Below are 26,201 nucleotides of genomic sequence, written 5' to 3'. Positions count from 1 at the left end.
TGGTGGGCTACTGCTCGATGAGAACATCGTCGGCGACTCTAACAGAGTTTCAGAGGAAGGAATGCTCGAGGAAGATGCTTTGGGCACCCAATCATCTTTCTTCTCTGCCACAACCTGCGTCGAGCACTGGAGGATACGCGACGTTGATGATGTCAGTCGATTCGAGGCGACGCCGTTTTGAGATTGAGTTTGACCGGTGATGTAGCTCGATTTCAATCGGAGTCTGAGTCAACTGCTTCTGTTAATGTCAAACTCTCTGGTGGCTGCAACTTCCGGCAGTGAAGTCAATTTTTGTCTGGAGGGTCCGATGGTCTGAAAGCAGTGAAGCTGGATGCAGGAGGCGCTTAGACTGGCCGGGGATTTGAGATTGTGTTCTGATCCAATCGGGGTCTAGGCGTAGTGAAGGTCCGGCGGGGTCTAGGTGCAGTGAAGGTCCGGCGGTGCCGCGTTCTCTGATTCCGGAGCGGCCATGGCACAGAGAGAGAGAGAGAGAGAGAGAGAGAGAGAGATCGGGATGAGAGAGAGGAGAAAGAGTGATGTCGTTGTAATTCTTTAATTGGGTTGAGTGCAAAATGGTCATTTGGTGTGAAATTGTGTATGTGGAAACAAAAATCTGTTGCTGGGGTAAGTGAGAAAAGTTTGGCTAATTTTGGTGCTTTTGGGCAAGAACCCAAAAATATAATACCTGGATGGTATTTTTTATTTTAATTTTATATATATGATCTCTTATAAATAAACACTTTCGAGTACAAATAACACATTCATGAACCGACATTATTTGAACGAAACAACAAGAACGATGATGCATGCAAATACAAGCTTCTTTATTCTTCATACATAATTATATAATAGTACTCTATTCACAATGCAACAGATCCAAATAGCTAGATTGCTCAGCAGCAAAGCAACACACAGATTAAGACAGTAATTACTATTAAACATAGATGATGAACCAGCCTCAAGTTCCAAACACACACACTGGGCACACGAACACATACACATAACATAATGGACGGACTGATAGGCTTAAATGGTGGTTGCTTTCCTAATACACGAGCTGATGCTCACGACCTTGCTGCTGGTGATGTGTAACCAGGTCATCCAGCATCCACAGGTCCACTGAGTCCGGCTCACCGATTCCAAGTCCACTCATAACCTCATTCGACGACACTGACTCATCCAGGCCCAGGAAAGACTCCAAGCTCGAGATTTGCTCTTTCAGCTCACACTCATGGTGACCAGCAGCAGTCTCACTCTTACAGTAGAACTCATTCTGGAATGAAGGATAGTAAGGCTCCATGCCCATCATAGCTGGTGCAGTCGACTCGAGAGCCATGCACCGCTTCTTGGAGGGTGGCTGGAGCTGGGCCGAAGCCGGAGCCGGAGCAGGAACCGGGGCAGGTTGTGGAGGGAAGTTGAGCTTGGCCTTGTCGCCGCGGATGCGCCTGGCGGCTTCATCATAGGCCCGAGCAGCTTCCTCGGGTGTGTTGAAGGTTCCGAGCCAGACTCTTACGCCTTTGTGCGGGTCGCGAATCTCGGCCGCCCATTTGCCCCATGGCCTCTGCCTTATTCCTCTGTAGATGTTCTTCCTCACTCTCTTCGTCTTCCCATCTTCTGCAACTGATAGACATGTCACTGATTTCGTCACCACTTAATTACTCTACTACCTTACAGATTTCTTGAAACAGAATAATTAATAAACACAACAACCAGTATTTTTTTTTTTTTTTGATTCAACGACCCGTATTTTGTTGTCTCATTAAATTTAAATTATTATAAGAAATTAATACTTGCGTGGGTCCTATTGCAGTTTTTTAACCCCTAATCTTTTTTTTTTGTTTTTTTGTTTTTTTTGAAAAGGATTAACCCCTAATCTAGTTACAGATGAAATCAATAATGATCCTAAATTCATAACTTCATTTAAAAGCATGGACATACAAAAAAAAATAAAAATAAAAAAATTGAAGAAGAAGAAGAGAGAGAGATTTCAGAAGCACCTTGTCAAACAATAATTTCAAAGAAAAATCCAAATTTTCATATAAATCCTAGATACAGACACCCAAAATTATATAGAACTCCAACAAAATCTGAAAAAAAAAAAAAAGAAGGATCATGCAAGCTTTTAAGTTTTAGGCAAGTTAAGGAAAATGCTATGTACCTTTGGTGACTGGATTTGGGTCCACCTTTGCCTTCTGAGCGAGGTTGTGGTGCGGAACCTGGCGGTTGTTGCTGGAAGAGTCCAAGCCAAGGAGGTCAGAGATGGTGTCAAGCTCAGACCAGAGGCCCTCAGCGGTCAGCTTCCAGCCACGCTTGGCCTCGGTGAAGTCGGAAATGATAGCACCTCCACACATGTTTCTTGTGATTCCGGCACAACAGAAACTTTTTCTAACCCAGAAAAGCTACACGATAAAAACAAAACCGAGAACGAGAAGAAAAGGCTCTTCTTTTCTCTGGAAGGAGTAAAGGACACAATAACCACAAGAGGATCGGCATTTATAGACCGTCTTTCTCGAGTAGCTTTCAGCGTAGAGACAAAAATTGCACTGTTTCCTGGGCTTTCTTTTTCGGGTACGGGCCACCATCGGACGGCACCGGAAGCGTCGGTAAAAAAGTCGAAAGTGAAACAGAAAAAAGATAAAAAGTGAATGGATGCTGACCGTAGGATTCAGTGGGGTGGGGTCCGCGGTAACAAGGCGGGACTGTAGGTTGATTAGGGATGGTCAAAAAACGACGTTGAACTGAGACTGTGGCGCGGAAAACCAGCTGTTTTGCTGGCGCTGTTAATGTAACGGACGTCGGATGGTGCCAAAGGCCCAAAACTTTTAACGGTTGCATGGGGCTGCCTTTGCCCTGGGTCATTTGGTGTGACAATGTTTCTTAATGACTCTTAAATTTTGCATTATTTAGCATCTTAGCCAGTAGGTTTTTTTCTTTTCTTTTCCATAGCTACGTCATGTCCGGGTTATCAGTTTGATGTTCGAATTGATTGATTATGAAAAGTTCTTACGTAGGCCGTTAAAGTTATTTCATAGCCAATGTAATGATGTAGATCTAAAAATAGTACTTTCGGAAGTGTTAAAAACGTTTTTTCTCCATTACGCAAGTGCATTCAAACTCCAGCAACACGCGATCCGTGCTTACAAAACTGATCGAATTGCATGAATATGAAAAGGTTGTAATGTTTGAATAAAGGAAGAAGTTTTTATTCCTTGATATACGGTGTCACTATAATTTAATGGCGTATTAAACGTGAGAAAAAAAAAACTTTTATATTGTAACTATGTTATTTATGCACTTTATAACTAAGAATATGTGTTTTTTAATAGTAATATAGATTTACAATAGTACTTTTAGATGATCTGATTCATAATCGATCATCCATGGGTATAATAATATAATATGAATGCCACTTTTGTCCGAACTATTCATTACTTGTTACTTAAAACAAGCTACTAGCCACTAGGTAGCTAATGGAGGGGTTAAGAGGTATATAGCTAATAATTCGGAGTTAGCCCAATATAATGGACGGGCTTAACAGCCTCGGAAAAACAAAGCATGGACCACGAAGCCTGAAGGAAATGACAGTGTGATATTATTGATGGAGGACCATATCATCTTCATGCCAGAATTGCACAGATAGTTGGCTTTTAGGAAGCAGCTCAAGAAAATAGGGCAAAGTTGCGAAGCAACGCTTTCTGTCCAATGGAATTTTCCTAACAAACAAATAAACAAAGAAAAACCCATCCCATACTGCTCTTAGTTCTATTTTTCACAACTTTTAAGACCAGCCAGGAGATATTTTAAAACTGAGAAATCTCGTTCTTTATGAGGCGTGGAAGAAGCAGCTGAAACTTAAATGACTGATTTCTCTTGATTTGGTTGTGCCCAGGAACTCAGACAGACTCCCCACGGAGAAACAGTGAAGATAGTAAAGAAAAATTGTCCTCTTCATGGCAATAGAAGAAAAAAGCACGCTTCGAAATTTCAAAGAAGAAAAGTCCATTATGGTTATGCATGGGGAGTTGGGGACCAAACAAATTAAACAACCAATCGAGAACCGGGTTTGGACCAAAACAAATAATTAATCGAGAAGGGGGGTTGCATTTGGGTACTGAGCTACAACTTTTTCATCCACGCGATGATTTTATCCTAGTCACTGCTGATGTAGTACGGTATGGTACGTATTTCCTTCTCTTTTGAGTTTGCTGGTTTCTTTCGGATTCAGTGGGTATACTTAACTACTCAAGCATATACAGCATAAAGGACTAAAACAATACGTATTCGATCCATTGACATACCTGCTCTTTGTGATGATGAGATAGAACGGCTCACGGCTGCATTGACCTGCTTGATCTTTGTTAACCAGTTACTTCTACTAATAACTGTTATTTATCGCACTCTAATCACACACACACACATATATATATATATATATATATATATATATCATGAGGAAGTTGTGTATGCATATCATATAAACTGACTTGGTTCTTGCTATAGAAGTCATGCATGAAGCTCTTGTACGGCGCCATTAGAAATAGGCAGGTTTACGTCTACAAAATGAATTGAAGTTGGTGCATATGTTGTATGTGAGATATGGACAATAATCGGACCAGTATATTGGCCAGGTTTATGAGATATTGGAGAAGTTCAAAATATTTAGAACTTTATTTCTTGTTAGTATTACAATGTAGGGGACAAGTTATGGTATTGTGATGTTTATCATATACTCAATTTACATCTATTTAAACAAAAATTACAATAGATATGATCAAAATTACAACATTGAGAACAAAATTATCAAACTCATTTACACTATTTACATATAATTAAATAAAAATTATAACATTGACAACGAATTTGTTCAAAATCTTATAACGAGGTTTTAGGTGGTGTTAATTATTACCATTAACAGAACTAAGTTTCTCAAATTAGGACTCAACATTACCACTTAGACAATAAATTTGATTTGTCACATTTATAAATGAGTATGACATACATGTACGTATCATATAATTTTCCTACAAGGTAGTATGTAATTTGCATTTGGGTTATTATCACAAATGGTACCTGAACTTCAATTTTGATCACAACCAGTACCCGAACTTTTCGATTTCATTTTAAATGGTACCTAAAGCCACTTTCGGTAACTATTCCGGCCAAAAAAGCCAAATCCAAAAAAAAATTAAAAAAATAAAAATAAAAGTTCAAGGAAAGCCTATTACTAAAAAGATCATCACTATGATCGCAACCCTTGAAATCACCAAAGATCATCATTATGATCGCCTCACATGCATTTTTAGTCGGAATAGTGACCGAAGGTGGCTCTAGGTACCATTTAAAATGAAATCGAAAAGTTCGGATACTAGTTGTGATCAAAATTGAAGTTCAGGTACCATCGATAAGATTGAGGTATAGTTCAGGTATTTTTTGTGATTTTTACCCTTTGCATTTTATTTCTTTCCAGTCGTCATTGACATGTAGTTAGTGACACATGATCTAAGAGCAAAAGTAAATAGTGATCAAGGAAAATATGGATGAGACTAATGATTTTTGTAACGCTTGAAAGGAAAGAAAGAAGCAATTTTTGTTGTGCGAGCAATGAAGCCATTTAGTAGATAAGAACAGAAGAAGACTAAACATCACGGTATTAAAATTGATAACATGCAAATTTTAAAAAACTAGGTCGGCATATGAACATTTAGGCTTTAGCTTCCGCATAGTACCTAAAAAGCAATTATATTAATTGTTTGTATTTATTAATCAGTGAAACTTCTACAAATGACTTTTTTGGGGTCATATTTCCATATCTATCTACTCTTTATCATGTTGATTGTAAAATAGTTTTGATATGTTATGAATTATGAACACCACAATAAACCAAAATAATTTATGTATTAACTCATGATCACAGAGACACAGAGCAAGACAAGCCCCTTAATTTGAAGTGTGCCACAATTAATAGGAGGAAGAGAGAAAAACGGAGCGTTTTAGGGTTGGGGTTTTCAAAACGCTTTCTACTGCTTGTCCGGCGGCCCTTCTGTGCTAGTGACGACGCTATGCCTCGCCGGCATGAGATAGGAGCAGCCGGACGGGCCTCTGGTTCTTTTGCTCTCTGCTATAAAAAGCTTGGCTGTTTGGGCATGGTTTTCTTCCATTCTTTGGTGGCGGCGCTGTTGGTATTGCGGGCTGGCCCACGCAGATATGGTGTGGGCTGGGGGATGGCTTCGGGGCGACGTGATCTGGTTGGGGCTGTCCTTCATTGCCGTGGTGGTTCTGTCTGGTGGAGCGTGACAGGACCCGACCCAAGTTTCGCCTCGAAACCCAGATACGAGCCTGTGGGGCCCACTTCAGGTGAAATTCTACTGAAAAATCTGCAGAACCTCCCCTAAAATAGGCAACCCAAAATTTCACAAAACCTGGACATAGTTAATAATAAAATCCTACTCACATGCACAATCCAATATTTACATTCCACGTGTATAAGTTACATTCAGTAAGTACGAATTCCACCTTAACTTCAATATGATAACAGATTCTCAAGCATTAACATTCACCAAAATAGAAGGTTATCAGAGCAGTGTTACATAACTAAGCCGATATCATACAAGATAAGTTAAGTATTAACCTACAGTCAAAAACGGAAGCGCTGATTCCTATGCCTCAAGTTCTTGGACGCGATCTCGGCAAATCTGAAATCTGGGCATTTGAAAAATGAAGGGCCCAGGGGAAAACATTTAAAATCCGTTAGAGTGAGTGGACAAAACTGAAATAAGTTATGAAACGATTAATTGAATGCTTCCCCATTTCTCCTGTTAACAAAACCAACATGCAGCGAGATTCCACAATATTTCCAACTCAATCCTTTTCAAGAAAACTCATTTGATGATTAGAAAGGACTGCTATCTAATCATCTCATGCCATCTGGGAGGGACTGCCACCCAGATGACGCATCAGAAGGGACTGCCAACCGGAATAGGAGGCGGTGGGTAGAAGGGACTGCCAACTAGCCACAGGTAGTTAGAAGGGACTGCCAACTAACTATCTCATATCATCTAGAAGGGACTGCTAACCAGGTGACGCATCGGAAGGGACTGCCAACCAGAATGTAGTCTAGAAGGGACTGCCAACCAGACTATTACCTAGAAGGGACTGCTAACTAGGTAATATACGCATGCGCTAAAGATAGCCTCCTTGCCAACTCTTTTCTTTAAATCCATTTCTTTCATGATACCACATTTACTCAAATAAACTCAAATAATATTCCATTAGAAACTTAATACCATGCTGCATGCATTATTTAAATAAAATAAAAGTCCACTCACAGGTGAATCTCGGAGCTAATCCCGCTGCCTGCCCGTGTCCTCTTCACTCGAGGGCTCAGTATGTCCTGTAGTAAATGGGCATGATATAATTAACCATAATGAGGAAACAATCAAAACTCATTCCTTTTTTTCAATTCATAATTCCATCTCTAATTTCGCCACCAACAATTAGTCAACAAAGTAAAGAGAAAAAAATATATTTTCTTCCAAAATTCCAATTTCTCTTAACATTCTAAAATCCATTTTTATTTCTCCAATCTCTCAACGATCTCAACTCACCACGAAAATTATGACAACAAGTTCTCAACCCAAATTTATAACCTTAATCAGCCTAAAAACCACATCCAACATCAAAATGTGCAAAAACAGTGGCAACCAAGGGCTTCCAACAATAAATGTAGTTCAACAACTAAAAAAAAATATTTTTAATGAACTAATGGAGCCTCCACACGCCACCAACAGTGGCGGCGCGTGGCTTCACGCGCCATCACTCCAAACCCCAAATCCGGCCAACCTATCTTGCCCAAAATCATCACCACAACAAACCCAACAATCTTTATACCTGCAATAACAACCAAAACTAAGTAGAAGTGGTCGGAAATTCACTCCAAAATTGGAAAATCTGATGGCTACTGTTCATCATCAATCCCACTTCCTCCAGCCAAATCAAGCTGCAATAAGATTGGAAATATGTTTAACACTTCACAGAGAACCAAAATCACAAGGATTTCCGGCCGGAGACAGCCAGAAATTGAAAACAAAATCGAAAAATTCCCAAACCCGTTCGGCATTCCTCCCCAAATTGGTTCAAATCAAGGCTACCCAACGCAAATCACGTACCTGAGATGAAAGAGGATGAAGAGAGGAAGCTTCAATGGCCGGCGACGAGTCCAACAAGGTCCGGCTGCGGTGATTTCGCAGGAATTTGGGTCCGGTCCGAGGAGAAGAGAAAAGAAAAGGGGGAGGGCTGGAGGTCGAGCTCTGTCCCGATTTTTCACACTCTCTCTCCTCTTATTTACCCACTTTCCTCTTTTTGAAACCAGTAAATAAATAAATAAAAATGAATAGTAACTTCAATCATTAAATCACAACTTCCCCGTAATAACTCCGATCTAGACAAACTACATGTCCACGAACTCAATTTTTTGTAACCTACGACATTCACAAAGAATTTCCTAATTTACCAGGCTAAAGTAAGAGTCACTCCTTGGACAACCACAGTAAAATGTAACTAGTAAAAGAATTTAAGGTACGGGGCATTATAGAGCGTCGGTGATCGACATGATGGTGGTGGGATACATTGGAGATGGTGGAGGTGGATGACTCTTGGCTTATGGAGGCTGCGCAGAGGTGAAGGTAGTGTTAGGATGTTGATTGACGAGATCTGTGGCAATCTCGTCTGGGTTCATGATGCGTGGCGGTGGTTGGTGGCTCTGTGGGTGTGGAGTCTGAAACTGGGGCGTTGGCTTGAGTTTGGGATGATGTATGGAGTTTGGTCAGTCACCGACGGTGGGTTAGATATCAGGTGGTTAAATCGATTAGGGCAGTGGTTGTGCAGTGGGTGAGGGGCCGTTACTGGGCGAGTGGAGGTGGCGGTGCCTGTGCGGTTGGTCAATCATGGTAGTTTCTTTCAGTTTTTTATTAGGGTTTTAGTTTCAGGTTTTTGGTTAGGTCAAATAAAACGTCCCTACTCAATTGAGCTAGGGTTTGGAGGTTTTGGTAGTGTTGTGGAGCCATCTATATGTTGTTACTCCTGGGAACAATATGTTACAATTTCGATGTTGTTTGGTTATCAACGGAAAGATGGATTTCCCTTGCACGTGGTCTGGCAGTTTATGGACACGGTGTGGAAGAGGGTGGAGTGGTTCGTCTAGATGTTGGTGACGAGGTCGTATCGTGACACTCGGGATTGATTATCGTTCTTTATAGCCTGGGGTGATAAGCGTAAAAATTGGTTAGGGGTTGGACCTTTTTAGTTCATGGATGTTACTGTTAGTGACAGGCCCATAACTATGGACCTTGGTAGGAATATGTGTCGTGGTGTTGATACCACAACTGGTTATTCCAATACTTTGTAATTTTTTTTGGTTATTAATGGATTCTATTTCTTCTCCAAAAAAAAAAATCACAGAGCCGGACATTTCAACCATGCATCTATTGGTTGTCATTTTTTCCAGGCACATCCATCATGTAAAAATCTTGTAATAGGCCTGCATATCATATAAACGGCACTGTTTCTTGTTTCTTTGGGATGTGTCTGTTACTCTGTTGTGATTGTTTCTTCCATTCTGGTCTGACTCCTCTGGGAGATTGGTTGAGCATGATCATCTACCACGCTTATTAGTTTTTTCAAAATCGATTTATATACAAACAACAAAAGCAATTTAGGCCTCAACAAATGCATTTTATTTTCGATCTACAGCTGATTTTTGTTTTCAAAGTCCTTTCGAATCCCTAATCTTGTGAACCTCCCCAATCTTGTGAACTACAAGAAGAAAAAAATGAAATAAAAGATGCCAAAACGGATAAATAGTTACAATTTAATTAGTAGTCACAAATTTCAAAAATATGTTCAATTTAGGTCAGAATTGCTGACAAGGAATCCATCAAGTAGTGCTTGGAGGTGAAAGACTAGGTCGAGTCGTCGACGTTTGCTAGAGAAAACCCTAGCTAGCACAGTGAGTCAAAGATAATGAGATTGAGAAAGTGAATTATCTGATATATGATTCACCTTACAATAGAGGTATATAAAGAGATCTACAGGAATACAATTGACTTACGTCTGTATTCTCTACCACACATCAAAAAAGGTAAGTACTAACTATGATACAGTTACAATATATTACATCCCTAATGTGATGCCCTGACTCACGCTTACACTCCCCCTCAAGTTGGTGCATATACATCAACCATGCCTAACTTGCTTAGTGAGTCATAAAACGCCTTCCTGGAAACTCCTTTGGTAAGTAAATCTGTAAGTTGCTCTTCAGTTGGAACAAAAGGAAAGCTAATAATTTTGGCATCTAGCTTCTTCTTTATAAAGAGACGATCAACCTCCACATGCTTAGTATGATCATGTTGTACTAAATTCTGTGATATGTCAATAGCTGCCTTGTTGTCACAATACAATGCATGGTACTTTTGAGTTTGAAACTCTGATCACGTAACAGATTTCTTACCCATAACAATTCACACACGCCGTGAGCCATACCTCTATACTCGGCCTCAGCACTAAAACGTGCCACAACTTTCTGTTTCTTACTCTTCCATGTAACCAAATTACCTCCCACAAAGGTAAAGTAACCTGATGTCGACCTTCTGTCTGTAATATTTCCAGCCCAATCTGCACTTGTGAAGCCACAAACCTCAAGAATGTTGTTATGTTTAGAAAACAGTACTCCCCTTCCTGGTGCTGACTTCAAGTACTTCAAAAGTCGCATAACAGCATCCATGTGACTCTTACTTGGGTTATGCATAAACTGACTCACCATACTCACAGCATATGCAACATCTGGTCTAGTATGAGCCAAATAAATCAAGAGCCCAACTAACCTCTGATAGCAAGCTCGATCAGTAGGTACCTGATCTGGATACTCAGCTAAACAATGGTTCTGCTCAATAGGAGTATCAACAGGTCTACAATCCAATAGACTTGTCTCTGTCAGCAAGTCAAGAACATACTTCCTCTGGCACAGATAGATTCCTTCTCTCCCCTTGGCTACCTCAATTCCTAAGAAGTACTTAAGTTCACCCAAGTCCTTCATCTCAAACTCAGAGGCTAGCTGTCTCCGCAGTTTATCCATCTCAACAGTATCATTGCCAATGATTACTATATCATCCACATATATAATTAGAGCTGTTACCTTCCCTTGTATATGCTTGCGGAACAAGGTTCTGTCTGTAACCAACCTTTCACATGAATTGTGAAAATCTTCCAAACCAAGCACGAGGTGACTGTTTGAGACCATACAGAGATTTTCTCAACCTACAGACAAAATCACCAGGAGAAGCAACTACATACCCAGGTGGAAGGCTCATGTACACTTTCTCGGCTAGCTCTCCATGAAGAAATGCATTCTTGACATCAAACTGTCGGAGTGACCAGTTTAAAGCAGCAGCGAACGAGAGCAGAACCTGAATAGTGTTCATCTTGGCAACAGGAGCAAATGTTTCATTGTAGTCTATACCATACATCTGAGTAAACCCCTTTGCTACAAGGCGTGCTTTGTACCGATTCACTGATCCATCTGCATCATGCTTCACGGTAAACACCCAACGACAACCTACAACCTTCTTGCCTTGTGGTGGAGGCACAAGGTGCCAAGTATTGTTCTTCTGCAACGCCTCCATCTCTTCCTCCATTGCCTTCCTCCACTTTGGATCCCCCAATGCATCCTGTACTTTGTTAAGTACTGATACAACAGATATTTGATTCACAAATGATTCATATGACTTAGACAACCTCCTAGTGGACATATAGTTGGCTACTGGGTATTTTGATTTGGCAGTGAGAGTAGGTTCATTTATTTTGGCTGATTGACCTTGAGTAGTCCTATTTGGTAACACATATTGCCCAACATCAGACTCACTACTACTAGTACCAGTGGATGGACATACCTCAAATGGGTGATCTTCAATACCAGGAAGCTGTGGGTCAGGGGTAGACACGATGGCAGGAGGGGCAATTGCGTCTTCAATGGCAGGAGGGGCAGTTGTGTCTTCAACCTCATTGTCAGTGATTGAGACTGGTGCCTGGATGTCAGGAGCTTCTGCTGCTGGAGGCGACAAGCTAATGGTCTCAACTGGAATACCCCCTGCCTGTGTGACTTCTCCTTCTCCTTCTGATTCCACCCCCTCTCCATGATACAGCTCTTCAAAATATGAATTCTCCCCCTGAAGAGCTGTATCTGATGAGGAAAAATAACTCATGTCTTCAAAGAATGTAACATTCATAGTGACATAGTACTTTCTGGTAGGTGGATGATAGCACTTGTACCCTTTCTAATAACCTCCGTAGCCAACAAACACACACTTAAGTGCCCGGGCATCCAACTTAGACCTCTGGTTTTTAGGAATATGGACAAAAGCAACACAACCAAAGACACGAGCTGGAAGATTATGAAATGAAGGTAAGGAGACATGAGATGCAAGAACCTCAAATGAAATTTTTCCCTGAAGGACACTAGATGGAAGACGATTGATAAGATGGGAGGAAGCATGGACAACATCGCCCCAAAGATACTTAGGCATATGAGCACTAAAGAGAAGGGCAAGAGCCATATCAAGTAAATGACGGTTTTTCCTTTCGGACACTCCATTTTGTTCTGGTGTTTGTGGACATGTAGTTTGGTGAAGAATCCCATGGGTTTTAAAAAACTCTTAGAACATATGATTAACATATTCTCCCCTATTGTCAGAACGAAGGACTTTAATGGTGCTGTGGTATTATGTGTGAACAAGAGTACGAAAAGTTTGAAAAGCTGGAAAGACTTCATCTTTGGTTTTAAGAAGAGCAACCCATGACAATCTCGTACAATCATTAATAAACAACACAAAATATCTCATACCCAAAATAGTGGGCTCTCTAGAAGGTCCCCAAACATCAGACTGAATCAACTCAAAAGGGATAACACTTTTATTAGAAACACTAGGAGAATAAGTAGCACGATGACTCTTAGCCAAAACACATGTTTCACAACGTAAAACAGATTCATCCACACCAATAAACAAAGTTGGCATGGTTTTTCTCATAAGACTAAAAGATGGATGTCCTAAACGGCGATGCCATAACCAAATTTCACTTAGCTTATTATCAAAGCAGTGTGGGACTGTGCTCCTGGTTTCTCCCCTGCGTATGTCTGATCCAGATGGAACAATCTGCCCCTCATATACCCCCGACTGACTATCTCCCTGGTGAGAAGATCCTGAAAAATCACATACATAGGATAAAAGGTCATAGAGCATTTAGACTCAGTATTCAACTGTGGAACAGATATCAAGTGATAAGACAAGTCAGACACATATAACACATTATGAAGTTCTAAGGTGGGAGTAATACGCACTGAACCTGACCCTAACACAGGAAAAGCCTCGCCATTGGCATTGGTGACATAGGACACTGGTGGGGAAGATAATTCAGTAAAATATGATTTATCATAAGTCATATGATCGGAGGCACTAGGATCAATAATCCATGTATCAGAACCAACAAAGTTAGAAACCTTTAAAGCCATACCAATCTTACCACGACCAGCTATAGAGGCGGTAGGAGTAGCCCCACCTGCTGTATGATGATCCTGTCCGGCCACACCAAAGAAGTCTGGTTCTTAGACCAACTGAACTGCAGCTGCCTTCGCCTTAGGATGATAACCTTTCTTTTTGGGATACCTATTCAATTTCCAACAAGTCCAAGGTCATTGCAATAAGAACATTGAGGACAAAGGCGGTTGATGAAGCCTGGTAGTAGAACTTGCTGATGAAGTGGGACTGAACTCTGCTGCTGGAGGAAAGGTGCTGGTGACTTAGCCTGAATGGCTAGGCTAGAGACTTCAACCTGTGCACGTTTAACACTTTCCTGCTGAGACTCTTCTTTGCGGACATATGTAAAGGCTGTGTTTAGACTAGGAGGGTGTGTCATTCTGAGCAATTCTCCCTTGGCGCTGCTATGCTTCTCATCAAGCCATCTCAAGAATACATGAACCTTTTCAAGTTCCTTCTCCTTCTGGTACCACACAAGATCTTCTTGATTCTTGATCTTGCAAGGACACTTTTGATCAACTTCAGCCCATACATTCTTCAGCTTGATGAAATACACAGCTACTGGTTACCCATTCTGTTGCATACTGACAACTTTGTACATCAATTCATGAACCTGCATAAAATCAGACTCATTTGTATACAGATCCCCTAATGTCTTCCATATTGCTTCAGCAGTCTCACACTCTTCCACCAATTGTAGCACATCTTTAGTCATGGCTTTGAATAAGATTGCCATCACAGATCCATCATCATCCTCCCACTTAGTATAGGCATCCACATCCTCCTCACTAGGTGCTTTGGTTGTTCCAGTCACATGCCCCATCTTGTGTATGCCACGAAGGTGGACAGACATAATCTTCTTCCATGTTCGAAAATTGGTCCCATTGAGTCTCGTACCCCCAAAAGAACCACCATCTGAACTTCGGACAAAAACCTTAACCTTTTAGACCTCATTGATCTTGGAACTCTGTCCTTCACTTTCATCACCACCCATCACAACAATACAGTAGCAAAATCACAGAGTATGCAGCGGAATAAAAAACGGGAACCTCCAATAATAATAATAACAGAAACGTACAACGAATTTTTTTATTTTTGAATTTTTTATTATTATTATTATTTTTTTTAAACTTGTTGCGTGGGCTGAGACGGTGACCGATTGATCGAACATTGGCTAGACCGGAAACGACAACCAACAGAGGCGTGCTACTGGAGAAGATGACCTAGCTTGCTACGCCAGTCTGCATGAAGGATGCCGACGATCTGGGCAACGGTCTGAACGACGTTAGCTGGCCGAACTTGCAACTCCTGACTGAACTAAGGACATCGATCTGGAGAAGAGGAGCGACGGCAGTCTTGGGCGACAAACCCGATCGAATTGACTAGAGGAGAAGTGGAGAATGTTGGTCTAAGGCCGAGCGATCACTAGGAGCCGGTTTGAGAATGAGCGATGTCGGGTTTTGATGCGGGTCTAGACAATGCAGGTTTCACGCCGGTCTAGATGAGGGACAACGGGTTTTACGCTGTGAAGTTGGTGTGCATTTTGATAGGAAGATGAGGACGATTGTTCTTGGACAAACAGTGAAGTCGATCTGAACACGGAAAGAGCAACGACGGTCTTTGGTTGAAGACGAAGCCAAGTAGTGAAAGGAGACGTCTGCTCAAGTAGTGAATGACGTCGTTTAGAGACTAACCCAAAAAAACTGGGTTCTAACTCAATTGTCTTCCTCAGATTGAGAAAAAACTAAAAGAAAAACAGACAAAGTCCTTTTCAGATCTTTGTGCTCTGATACCAAGTCAAAGATAACAAGATTGAGAAAGTGAATTATCTGATATATGATTCACCTTACAATAGAGGTATATAAAGAGATCTACAAGAATACAATTGACTTATGTTTGTATTCTCTACCACACATAAAAAAAGGTAAGTACTAACTATGATACAATTACAATATATTACATCCCTAATGTGATGCCCTGACTCACGCTAACACAGTGACGACCTCTTTCTTCTTTAGGGATAAGTACAACTTATTTCCATCATAATTTTTTATTTTTTGAATAGAAATTGATATCGTTAGGATCAATAGCTGGCATTCAGCCAATGGCTAGAGTTTAGCCACACTTACAAAAAAGTAGCCGGTAAGAAAATCCACAAACCCTAATCTAAGCTAAGGAAAATCATTACAAGTCAATGATAAGCTCGCTATAATTAGCGAACTTATAAACAAAGAAACTCCATGTCATCTAGAGCAAAATCATTCAATAGCCTCCTATTAGCCAATCAAGCAATTGTGGTACCAACAGAAAACTTCCTAGCCAACAAATAGGAGTACCTCCTTATCCATAAGCCGCTTGAAATACACCAATCACATCCAAGATAATTACCAACTTTCGAAGAAGTCATGATCCAAATAGATTGGCAGTTGAAGACCATACGTTGCCCCAAACATGCCCAAATAGGTCTGAAACTCTTGGGTCGGGCATGCCCAAGTCGCTAAGTAATAAGTGAGGGTGGCAAGGCACCCTCCTTGAAAGCCCATGAACTAGGCCCAGCTAGCCCAAGCTCAGAGTCAAACTTAGAACCCTAGGCCCAACTCCAAGCCCAGGAAACTGCTATGAGCAACAACACCGCCATTGCAAGTTCCGGCAGCCGTCTTCTCCAGAGGGCCATACTCACCCTTCTGTATCCAAGCAAACTGGTCCACCCGCAAGATCAAACTAGCTGGAAACCGATAGAATCTGAACGCGCGACCCCGATTTTCAGCCTAAGTCGACCTTGCCAATCAACTTTTCTATGAATACCTGGACCGTCGTCAACTTTAGTGCTTCAAACGAAACCCTATTCATAGGTGGCCACACCAAGGAGGTTTAATCCCAACCCCGCCTCTAAAGAATCTGATGTCGCTTCTGCACCAGATTTGATTCGAAGACGCACATGCACAGGGACGCCGCCGAAGTCACCAGCTGGAAAAAAATGACTCTAATCTTAACGGCTACCGTTGCAATAATACCCGCGACGACTTGAAACCTCGCCGCACTAGATCCGTCGGTCTGGAAAAGCCGCAATGGTCACTGTCGCTTATTTCCATCATAATATTTTATGTCACTCGAAATAAAGCTGAAAACTTATTTCCATCATAATATTCCAACACCATTGTTATTTCCAAATGCTTGTGCTATTTTTCAATGGTAAAGAAATATGTATTGATCATCAAAGAATAATAAAGTGTCATTACAATACATGATTACATATGTGTGGATCTTCTTTCTACCATTTCAATCCACATCTTCCCGCCCGGCCTCTCCAAGGCAGTGGAGTTCGTATCTCTAAGGTCAAAGATCTGATGAACTGCATGGCCCCAGCACGGCTTCATCTGGCCCATGACCTTCGGCCTCACTTGCTGCCCCGTCGAGATGATGCACATCGGAGCTGCCTGCTACGATTGGACCTTTTATTGTTTTAGGGTTTTGTATTGAATCCCAAATCTGTGCTTGAGGTTGGGAGTCATTTGGAAAATTATATTTTGTCTAGGTTGAGCTCAATTTAATTAAACATGGTCATTGCCTCTTGTTTTAGAACTACAACAGTCTGGCAATGGAGGAATTCAGAAGGAAGTGGAGGTGGTATGTACATGATATGTCTTGCTCACTCTAAAAGAATGGGTTATCCTGACAGTCAGGTGGATAGAGGAAGATGAAGAAGGTAAGCAAAGAGATAAAGAAAAAGAAGAATTAAAAAATAAGTGAAAAAAATATAGATTGAGGAAACATGGATCTCACAGAGTTGAGTTGGCATGGTAGGGATTATGACATCGGCTACTTAATGGAACTTTTGGATGGAGAGTTAATGAAATGAACATTTTATGAACATTTTCTGTGAGAATTGACAAAATAAAGATTATTTTGTTTAATTTACAATGTGAGATACTAAACTATTTTATGGAACAAAGTACATGGAGTAACAAATATTTAATTCTTAAAACAAAACAAGGATGAAGATTCGACTTGCACAGAGCTCCTAACAGGACTACAAAGGAAGTTTTTATCATAAGTACCTTTTGTAAGAAAATACTCTGATACTTTTCTATTTGATATTGGTTTGATTCAATAACATGATTATAAAAAGCTTATATAGACATCTTAAGAACTTTCAAGAGCCTGACTTTTCAACTTCTAATTACTCTGACATTAAACAAACAACCCTCTACCTACCTATTGAAAACTGAAAAATTATAATAGTGGTAACTGATTATTTTGCAACTCAAAAGACAATAATTGACAACAAACTCATTCTAGGAAAATCAAGAGCCACAAATCTTTATGCACTACCAAACTGAATGTGACCCCTTGAATTAGTAATGTCTTACTAAAGAAAGAATTGACAATTGACTCGTTTACCACGCGAATCAAACACGTTCAAGCCAAAACTAGCTGCTGAAAAAGAAAAAGCCACTTTATATTCCACCACAAGGCCAAACAGCAAAACTTGAACTTTAATTGGTCTACAAGAAGCGATGGTCAGTATGCAAACTCTAGCAGCTAATGAACTAAGGCTCTCTTTCACTACTAGAATTTACACAATTGGTGTCAAACCACTTTTGTCACCTATTTTGAAAATTTCGTCACCCAAAAGTATGAGTGACAAAATAAGTTCGTCACCAATTTCGTCACCTATAGTGCGTGACCAATTTCTTTGGGTGACGAAATGATAAGTTCGTCACCAAAATACGTTTAGGTGACGAAATGCATTTGTCACCTAATCCATGATATTCCGTCACCCATTCTATTTCAGAATTGGACTGATTTCAAAAATTGGAGCCAAATTTTTGGTAACCGCCAAATTTCACTCAATGGGTGACGAATTTCATTTCGTCACTGTTTTTAGTTCCATTGATTATTTGAAAATTTATTTCATATTCATCAATTTATAGCTTCTTGTATGTCCTGGCATAAATTTCAATTCAATTGTCATATCTTGCATTTCAAAGTGAATACAAACTAAGTATTCATATATAAAAAATAAATATCTGTAAGTACTGGACAGTACTTTACATCCAAAATGTGAAACTCCTAGTACACATTCCAATCCTTTCTAATCCTCTCTTGCTCATTTCATCAATATTATCATCCTCATCGTGACTAGGAAGGTGCCTTTGGGTCTCGACCTTGTAGCAATACAATGTAGCTCAAAAAGTTTGCCAACTGTTGTATAAGAAGTTGATGCAAAGCCAAAGAAGATTATACAGTTACCTATAATATCCCAAAGAAGAGGGTATGTCAAGAAACATGAAACACAAAACACTTCCATATCAATCTCAAAAGATGAAACTTGAAGCTTCCAACAATTTAATACCTTTACTGCATGTGATACAAATTACAAGGAAATACATCACAATTGACCTTAAATGGAGGAAAATACTTCATATGCAGATATGCAGGAATAGGAAGATCTTTAGCATACCTAAAAATGATGAAGATGATAACCTAAGTGATAAAAATAAATATGTTCAAAATCATTTTGAAAATTTGCAGGAAGAGAGAAATTATCAACTGATAATGAGTTTGTATTGAAATGTCATTTAGTGTATTTAATAGATATATACTCTATGTCTATGGAACTAGTGCCATGGCAATTAATAAGTATATGCACATATTCTTTTTAACCAATGATATAGAAAATGATAGGAAAAGGAGCGAAAGAGAAACACTGAGCAAAGTACTTGTAACATAAGCACACTCAGACCTATTTTATTCCCCACTTTTTTTCTTTTGAGGAGATAAAGGAGTCTTTAGCCAAGTGGAAAATGAAAAGCAGTACTATATATAATACAAAGAAGCTGTAAACTTGTTATGCATAGAGTAAAATACACACTAACCTTCAAAAAAGAAAATAAAGCACACAATGAACTTGATAGACAGATATGCTACTTTGTTATATTGAAATTGCAGCAAGAGCGGTACCCGCTTTGAGGTTCCATGCATAAAGATAACTAAGATTATTGGCCCATGATTAATAAAACATTACAGGCATTTGCTTCAAGAAAGATAGAATTCTGTTTATACCAGGACAGAGCACTCAAAGAGAACTTGACATACCTTAACCTCCTAAGAACTGTAACCATGGAGATGCTCGCCATTCTACACCCAAGCATGACATAACTTGACTTTTTTTTTAATTCTTGAGCATGGATTACCATCTGACTTATACATGACATATGCAGAATCATAAGACTGATTGAACCATTATCATTGGCAAACTTATTAAAACTCACACCAAAACTGAACCTCATAACATAATAAATTCAAAAACTTTAACAAAAACCCAGTGGGAGTTTTGGCCTCAATACCTGAACCATGACCGGCATATCAGTCTCCACAGCCCTATTCGCAAGTTCTCCATAGAAACTCATCTCTCACCTATACAGAAAGCTTCAATAAAACTTAGAATTAGACCAAAAAATTCTGAAACTTACTCACAGAGAAAGTAAAAGTCTTCTGTTTTTATTCTTACAAGGAGAAGATCTCCACCTACCCTACAAATCCCAGATAGCCAAAAAACGAAATCAGAAAACCATGCCAACAAAACATTAAAAAAAGACACAAATTGTCAGATACCCAAAGCCAAAAATTTCTACGACAAAACCCAATAACCTGGGAAATATTGATTTCCCAAAAGCACAATCAATGAGACTGCATGTTTCAAAAAGCAGAGTTCAATGATCATAAGGCCCAAACACGAAAAACACATTAGTTCTATATCAAAATCATGTAAACAACAATACAGAGTTTATACCTGAATAAGTAAAGGAGGCTGAGATGATTCAAAACTCCAGAATTGAACTCAATGCAAGCTACAGCAGCATGAAGTAGTTACAAAATGATAACCCACAAATTAATTCAACCCTATGATTAGATATCACAGAAAAAGATAAAGAGTTAGCCCTCTGTTCGATGAAAATCCCAGTTCAAATTTCAACAGCACCAAATACCGATCAGTCTCCTTTTCATCTATCTCCATGGGTACCATTTCTGCGAGGCAGAGGAAAAGAGAGACATATGTGAAGTCAAGAATTAGGTGGTGGCTCAGTAGACCAACATGTGGAAGGGGAAAAATTAAAAGTTACCCTTCTTTTAAACATGCATGTTGTGTGCATTTCAAAACTGAGAACGTGACGCTATTTGACATAACAATGAGTCAAAAACCAAATTAAAGATATAACTTTGGAACTAACTGCCAGCTATTCCTATGTACCCTTAACAATATGTTTCCAGTTCCATGGTTTCTCTTAGGGAAAATCAAGGACAGATATGAAACTAAGTAGTAACAGTATGAAGCATCTCAACTCAAAGCAGGCAAATACTATTACCCAAGCAAAGTTTAGAATTTCAGGAGATCAACCTTAACAGAAATAATGGCATGATCAAGAAGTGGAAGCAAGATTAGGATGAGTGAAAAGTGATGAAACTCGGATCTCCTCCTTCAGCAACTCCAACTGTTCGCTATTCTGAATGAGAAATTTTTTCATGGCATAAGTTCCATCGTCTACAAGAGAATAGTAAAAACAAGCTGAACCCACCAAACCAGTAAATAAAGCAACAATCATCTCAAATGTCTAATGTAATACAATATCCTGATTGAAAATCCAATACCACACAAGAAAAACAAAGCCAAACTCGACAAGTTATACAGCCCAAACCATGGATCTATAAACAAAAGTAAGAACCTTCAGCTGAATGGCTAAGGCCACCAGATTGATTCTGTGGAGTTAACGTAAGACAATCTCATAGTTTCACAAATATTCACATATCAAGCATTCATAATCACCAAACAACAATGAGTCACATTTTAAACTCAGTTTAGCAATTCCAATGTCAGCTCAGGCTCAAAACAAATGCTTCAGATGACAAATTCCCAAACCAAAACCAATCCGGCGCTATAAAGAATAAAGCTCTAACGAATTCAGATTCATACAATAAAAATTAACCATTTCAGATTCACATCTACACGAACTAGATCGCAGAATCGAAAAGCAAAGCAGAGAAATTGAGATGAGGAGAGAGGAAGCAGACCAGAAAGATGAGAAGGGTGGGAGTAGTCGGAGCCGAAGAAAAGTTAGTGATGCGATGCAATCGATTTCCTTACCTCACTTCGTCGACTCAATCAAGCCTCAGGAGGAGTCCAATGAGAAACCACACACCAACGACCCGAATCGGAAATTGTTCAAGTGATGGGCGATTTGATTAGAAGGAGGAAGGCGGCGATTTGATTAGGGCTCGGTTACGGGTGATGGCGGTATCGAGAGAGAGACCTAGAAAGTGGATGGATGAGAAGTTGTTGACTAGAGAGAGAGCCAGACTTGGTGGATAACTTCATAACACTTACCAAAATGACACAGTTTTGCATTTGTTCCACTATCACTGACGGAATCATCCGTCACTAATTTTATGTGGTTCGTCACCAAAATACACACAACGTAGCTTCTTCAAAGAGCAAAAAATTTAGTGACGAATTCAAAATTTTGTCACCAAAACCCTTATGGGTGACATATATTTGGTTTGTCACTAATACTTTCGTGACTAATTGGGTAATTTCTTGTGGTATTTGTTCATTCACTTACCATATGAATTAAACTTAGGATCTACCATCCTACTGATTTGCAACAAAATCATGGGCATTGCACTAGTGTCTTTGTGCTAACATTCCCTTACCTTACTTCTCAAAATCTAATTGCTAATTAAGGAAAATCTTGCTTACTCGAGTGGATTATAACATTTTGCAGTTATTGCAACTTTAGGCCAACAACAACAACATCTGCAAAATCCAATCACCATAATCGCATTCATCTCACAATATAGGAAAGTAAACCAATCAAGGAAACTTATAAAATGCATTGATTACAAGAAAGCGAGCTCAAATACAATAATAAACGGGTAAGGTCTGAACATAGCACAAAGCACAAAGCACAAATGAGACCGCTTAAAATGGGCTGGTCGACTCATTTGCTACTTTTAAACTATGGTGTGGGTTTCACACTTATCCCTACCAAGATTCATGTCATTTTTTCCTTACAATCACTATTTTCGAATCATTGAATCCAATCATGTTATGAGAGATGATTTATGGGATTCCAACACATATAGGCTTTAACATGACCATTTGGGACACCCAGGTCTTGACATGATGATCTGTATATTAAAGATTTCACACGGACATCCATTCTTTAGGATGAAGAGAAGTAAGAACCAACACTTGGTTCGAGGAGATGCACCTACGCCTCATGCCGAAAAGAATGTGCAAAACCGGCCACTTAGGGCTGACGTTGTCTACCCCCTACGACATCATCATGGCTTTGACTCCATGGACTCCTCTTTGACTTCTCTTTCTACTTCTCAAGTCAATTGTGACTTTATGGCTCAACCAAAATCCTCATTGGTTGTTTCTAAAGCCTATCATTAGTTCTGCAAAGCCTGCTCTTTAGCAAAATTAGGATCGAGACCATCCTATGCAAAGGACACTAAAGAAAATATACCATTCTTGCAAAGAATCCAAGGTGATATTTGTGGACCTATTCAACCACCAAGCAGACCATTTAGATATTTTATGGTGTTGGTTGATGCATCGACAAGCTGGTCACGTGTTATGCTATTGTCCACAAGGAACGTTGCATTAGCTAGGCCTGGGACGGTTCGGGTTACAAAAAAAAACTCTCATAACCGAAATTGAACCGCAAGTATACTTATCGGTTCCGGTTCTGCAATCTTTGAAACTAGAACTGACATAAAATCGAACCGTTTTTTTTCCGGTTAGGTTTTGCCAGTTCCTCGGTTCCAAAACAATAGATCAACTGATCAAGTATAGCAAATGTGTTAATGTGTTATGAGCTGTTATCACATTTCCAGAAACAAAATTACCAAACAAGAAGCATCCAATCAAGTATAGCAAATGAGAAACCTGGAAATGTGTTATGACAATTTCAAGTACATCAAATGAGAATATGAGATACAATTACAAAAGATCAAATGAGAAGAATCCAATATGAGAATCAAATGAATGAAAATATGAAATTATCAAATGATCAAATGTCACCAAGTGATAAGTGATCAAACTGTCTAAACAAAATTTAAAAAGTACCAATTACCAAATGATGAAACTGAAACTGTCTAAATGATGAAAAAGTACCACACTACACCAAAAACCTTAACACACAACACTTTTTGCACAACGAAAAAAAAAAAAGTGTTGTGTGATGAAGGAAAGTAAATCAGACAACATGTTTACAAAACTTGCGTTGTATAAGGTGGTTAAAATTCTGAAGTTTTTATCCAAAAGGTCATTGCACAACGGTTACAAGAATAATCTGTTGTGTGAATCAAAAAAAAATTTGCGGCAGATTTCCCTCCTAGATGGACTCAAATTTGGCTCCAAATTGTACCCTAGATGCCATTAAATTGTACAACAGTTTAGTTATTTGTGTTGTAGGAGTATACTTGCAAATCGTCATACAATGGTTTTTAATGTGCCGTTGTGCAAGTAAGTGGCAGAATTTGGAGAAGTCTCCAAAATGACATTCATTCCCCCCAAAACAAGCAAATTTGGCTTCAATGGTTTGTCATGCTTGCAACTTCCTACAACATAATGAACTATTTCTGTTGTGTGAATGAGAAATGCCTAGCCTAAGCGCCAAAACTGGCATTTTGATTGCACAAGCGGGAAATTTTCGTCTTGTGTTTTATCAGCTATGTAGCAATTCAGACAACGTAAATGTATATATGTGTTGTCTGAGTAACTAAAAAAAGAAAGAAAACAAAGCTATTGATTAATGCCTATTACAACTAGGGCACATTTAAACAAGTTGGTGCCTTGGCTGTTTTTCATAACCTCTCGATCTCCTCTCTCAAGACGCCCAACACTCACATACAGCTCCCCATCTCTCTCGCAAAATCTCTGTCCTCTTCATCGCTGAACTCTCACGTTCTACTCTCTCTCTCTCTCTCTCTCTCTCTTCAGATCGCTCCTCTCCCTGTCTCACTCTCAGTCTTCTCTGGCTCTCTTCTTCATCCAACTCTCTTCTTTACCCAGAAATCATAGCCTTCCTCTTTCTTTCATTCTGAAATCCCAAATAGGGAAACCCCCAATCTCAGATTCCTCGAAATCAACCAAATCTCTATTGGTCGAACCCTCAATCTGAAACCCAAATTTCATTGACCTAACTCTCGTCTCCACAATTAGCTGGATTTACACCACACAACCATAGGCCAAGAACTTGAAGAACAAGTAGCGCTGTCGGTCATCCTCCAATGGCAAGATTTGGGCGAGTTGCTGAAAAATGAGCTTATTAATAAGGCTCTTGAAGACAATACCCCTCCTCGTGGTATGTAATTTCTGTTTTGATTTTAGGGTTTTCGAGCATTATGTCATACTGGAGTGATCATTTGATTTTGTACCTAATATTAATCTTGGTTGATTATCTAACAGGGAGAGAGAGAGAGAGAGAGCTTGCTCTCTGACTCGGCCACAACGCAACCCGGCCAGCGACCTACCTGAACTTCCACGTCCGGCCATCGATAGACAATGGACGACCACCATCTTCTTCATCTTGCCGTCGCCAACAGCCTCTTATCCTTGGACTGTCCATGCACTGAACGGAGAAGGAAACCCGAGGACGAGAAGCCCGAACATTCACCAGCAACCTCTGCAATTTCCGGCGACCGATTAAGCTTCATCTAGTATGGAAACTCATCTTCATGCCATTCTTTACGTGTTAGGCTAATTGGTTTTCAAAATTGATGGAGTTTTGTCGACTTGGTTTTTGGGTTAGCTCGGGTTCGACGCGGTTGCTACACCGGTGACTTCTCCGACGAGTCTGGGCTTGGTTTCTGGTTCGACTACTTCCCTGGACAAGACCTGACCTTGAGTGGGAGTTGAACTTCGAAGATTTCTGGGTTGTAGCACGAGGCATCATCAACTCATCACCAACCCAGTCTCGACAGCAAGCTTTGGAAAACAAAGTTTCTGTTACAATACCAGAAACTAGGAAAGGTAAACCCAGAGAAGTAAGCCTGAAATTGTCGGTTTGATTTCGTGTGCAGAATGGGTTGTTTGTGTCTTGGCATGAATTGATTGAATCGTGGTGTTAGGAGTAAAATTCAAGTTTGAATGCATATAGAGAATGGGTGTTTGTGCCTTGGTTGAAATTGGTCGAGTTGTGTTGAATGGGTTGTTTGCCTTGAGTTGAATGACTTATGATAATCAAGTTTGATGTTTTGATCCTACTGTTATGGCTGTTGGTTGTTCGGTGGTTTCGTTGATTGTCTTGATAGATTTTTACTACTTATTGCAATGCAAAGAAGTGGCATTCATGGATTTCTCATACTGTACTTGTTTCACAACAGAGATCATTCTTTCAATTTTACTCTTAGGTCTAAAATCATCAATAGTCTGAGTTGAAAGAGAGGGTACGTATGGTCTAAAGTCACCTCCTTTCTACAGCAGGTTGACCAAAATCTGAAGTTCATAATCTTAATGTGAGTTCATTATTCCTCAGGTGATATGTTATGAAAAGTTGGATAGGAAAAAGATTATTATCTTCTGCCTTACATTTTCTATTTTTTGGG

General features: G+C 39.7%; 1 protein-coding gene across 3 annotated transcripts; it reads right to left on the bottom strand.

Annotated features, from left to right (window-relative positions):
* Positions 1 to 800: 800 nt before the first annotated feature.
* On the bottom strand, positions 801 to 2,473 carry LOC112200152 (ethylene-responsive transcription factor RAP2-3). Of its 3 annotated transcripts, none has more exons than XM_024341168.2 (2): positions 2,159 to 2,473; positions 801 to 1,635 (listed from the first exon to the last, which is right to left on the bottom strand). In XM_024341168.2, exons 1-2 carry the CDS (start codon positions 2,349 to 2,351, stop codon positions 1,046 to 1,048), a joined length of 783 nt encoding a protein of 260 aa, XP_024196936.1. In that variant the 5' UTR covers positions 2,352 to 2,473; the 3' UTR covers positions 801 to 1,045. The 3 variants fall into 3 exon arrangements, with proteins under 3 accessions (XP_024196936.1, XP_024196937.1, XP_024196938.1); XM_024341169.2 differs by having other exon boundaries at positions 801 to 1,620; XM_024341170.2 differs by having other exon boundaries at positions 801 to 1,614.
* Between the last annotated feature and the right edge of the window lie 23,728 nt (positions 2,474 to 26,201).

This window comes from Rosa chinensis, chromosome 4, assembly GCF_002994745.2.
Source record: "Rosa chinensis cultivar Old Blush chromosome 4, RchiOBHm-V2, whole genome shotgun sequence".
Taxonomy (NCBI): Eukaryota; Viridiplantae; Streptophyta; class Magnoliopsida; order Rosales; family Rosaceae; genus Rosa; species Rosa chinensis.
Note: the sequence above shows the minus strand (reverse complement) of the source record. Positions and strands in the feature narration are given on the sequence as shown.

Excerpts from the sequence above, each read along its gene's own strand:
- LOC112200152 (XM_024341168.2), bottom strand. The coding sequence starts at position 2,351 with ATGTGTGGAGGTGCTATCATTTCCGACTTCACCGAGGCCAAGCGTGGC. Across the intron at positions 1,636-2,158 it reads CCCAAATCCAGTCACCAAAG|TGACATGTCTATCAGTTGCA; the intron begins GTACATAGCATT and ends TGACGAAATCAG.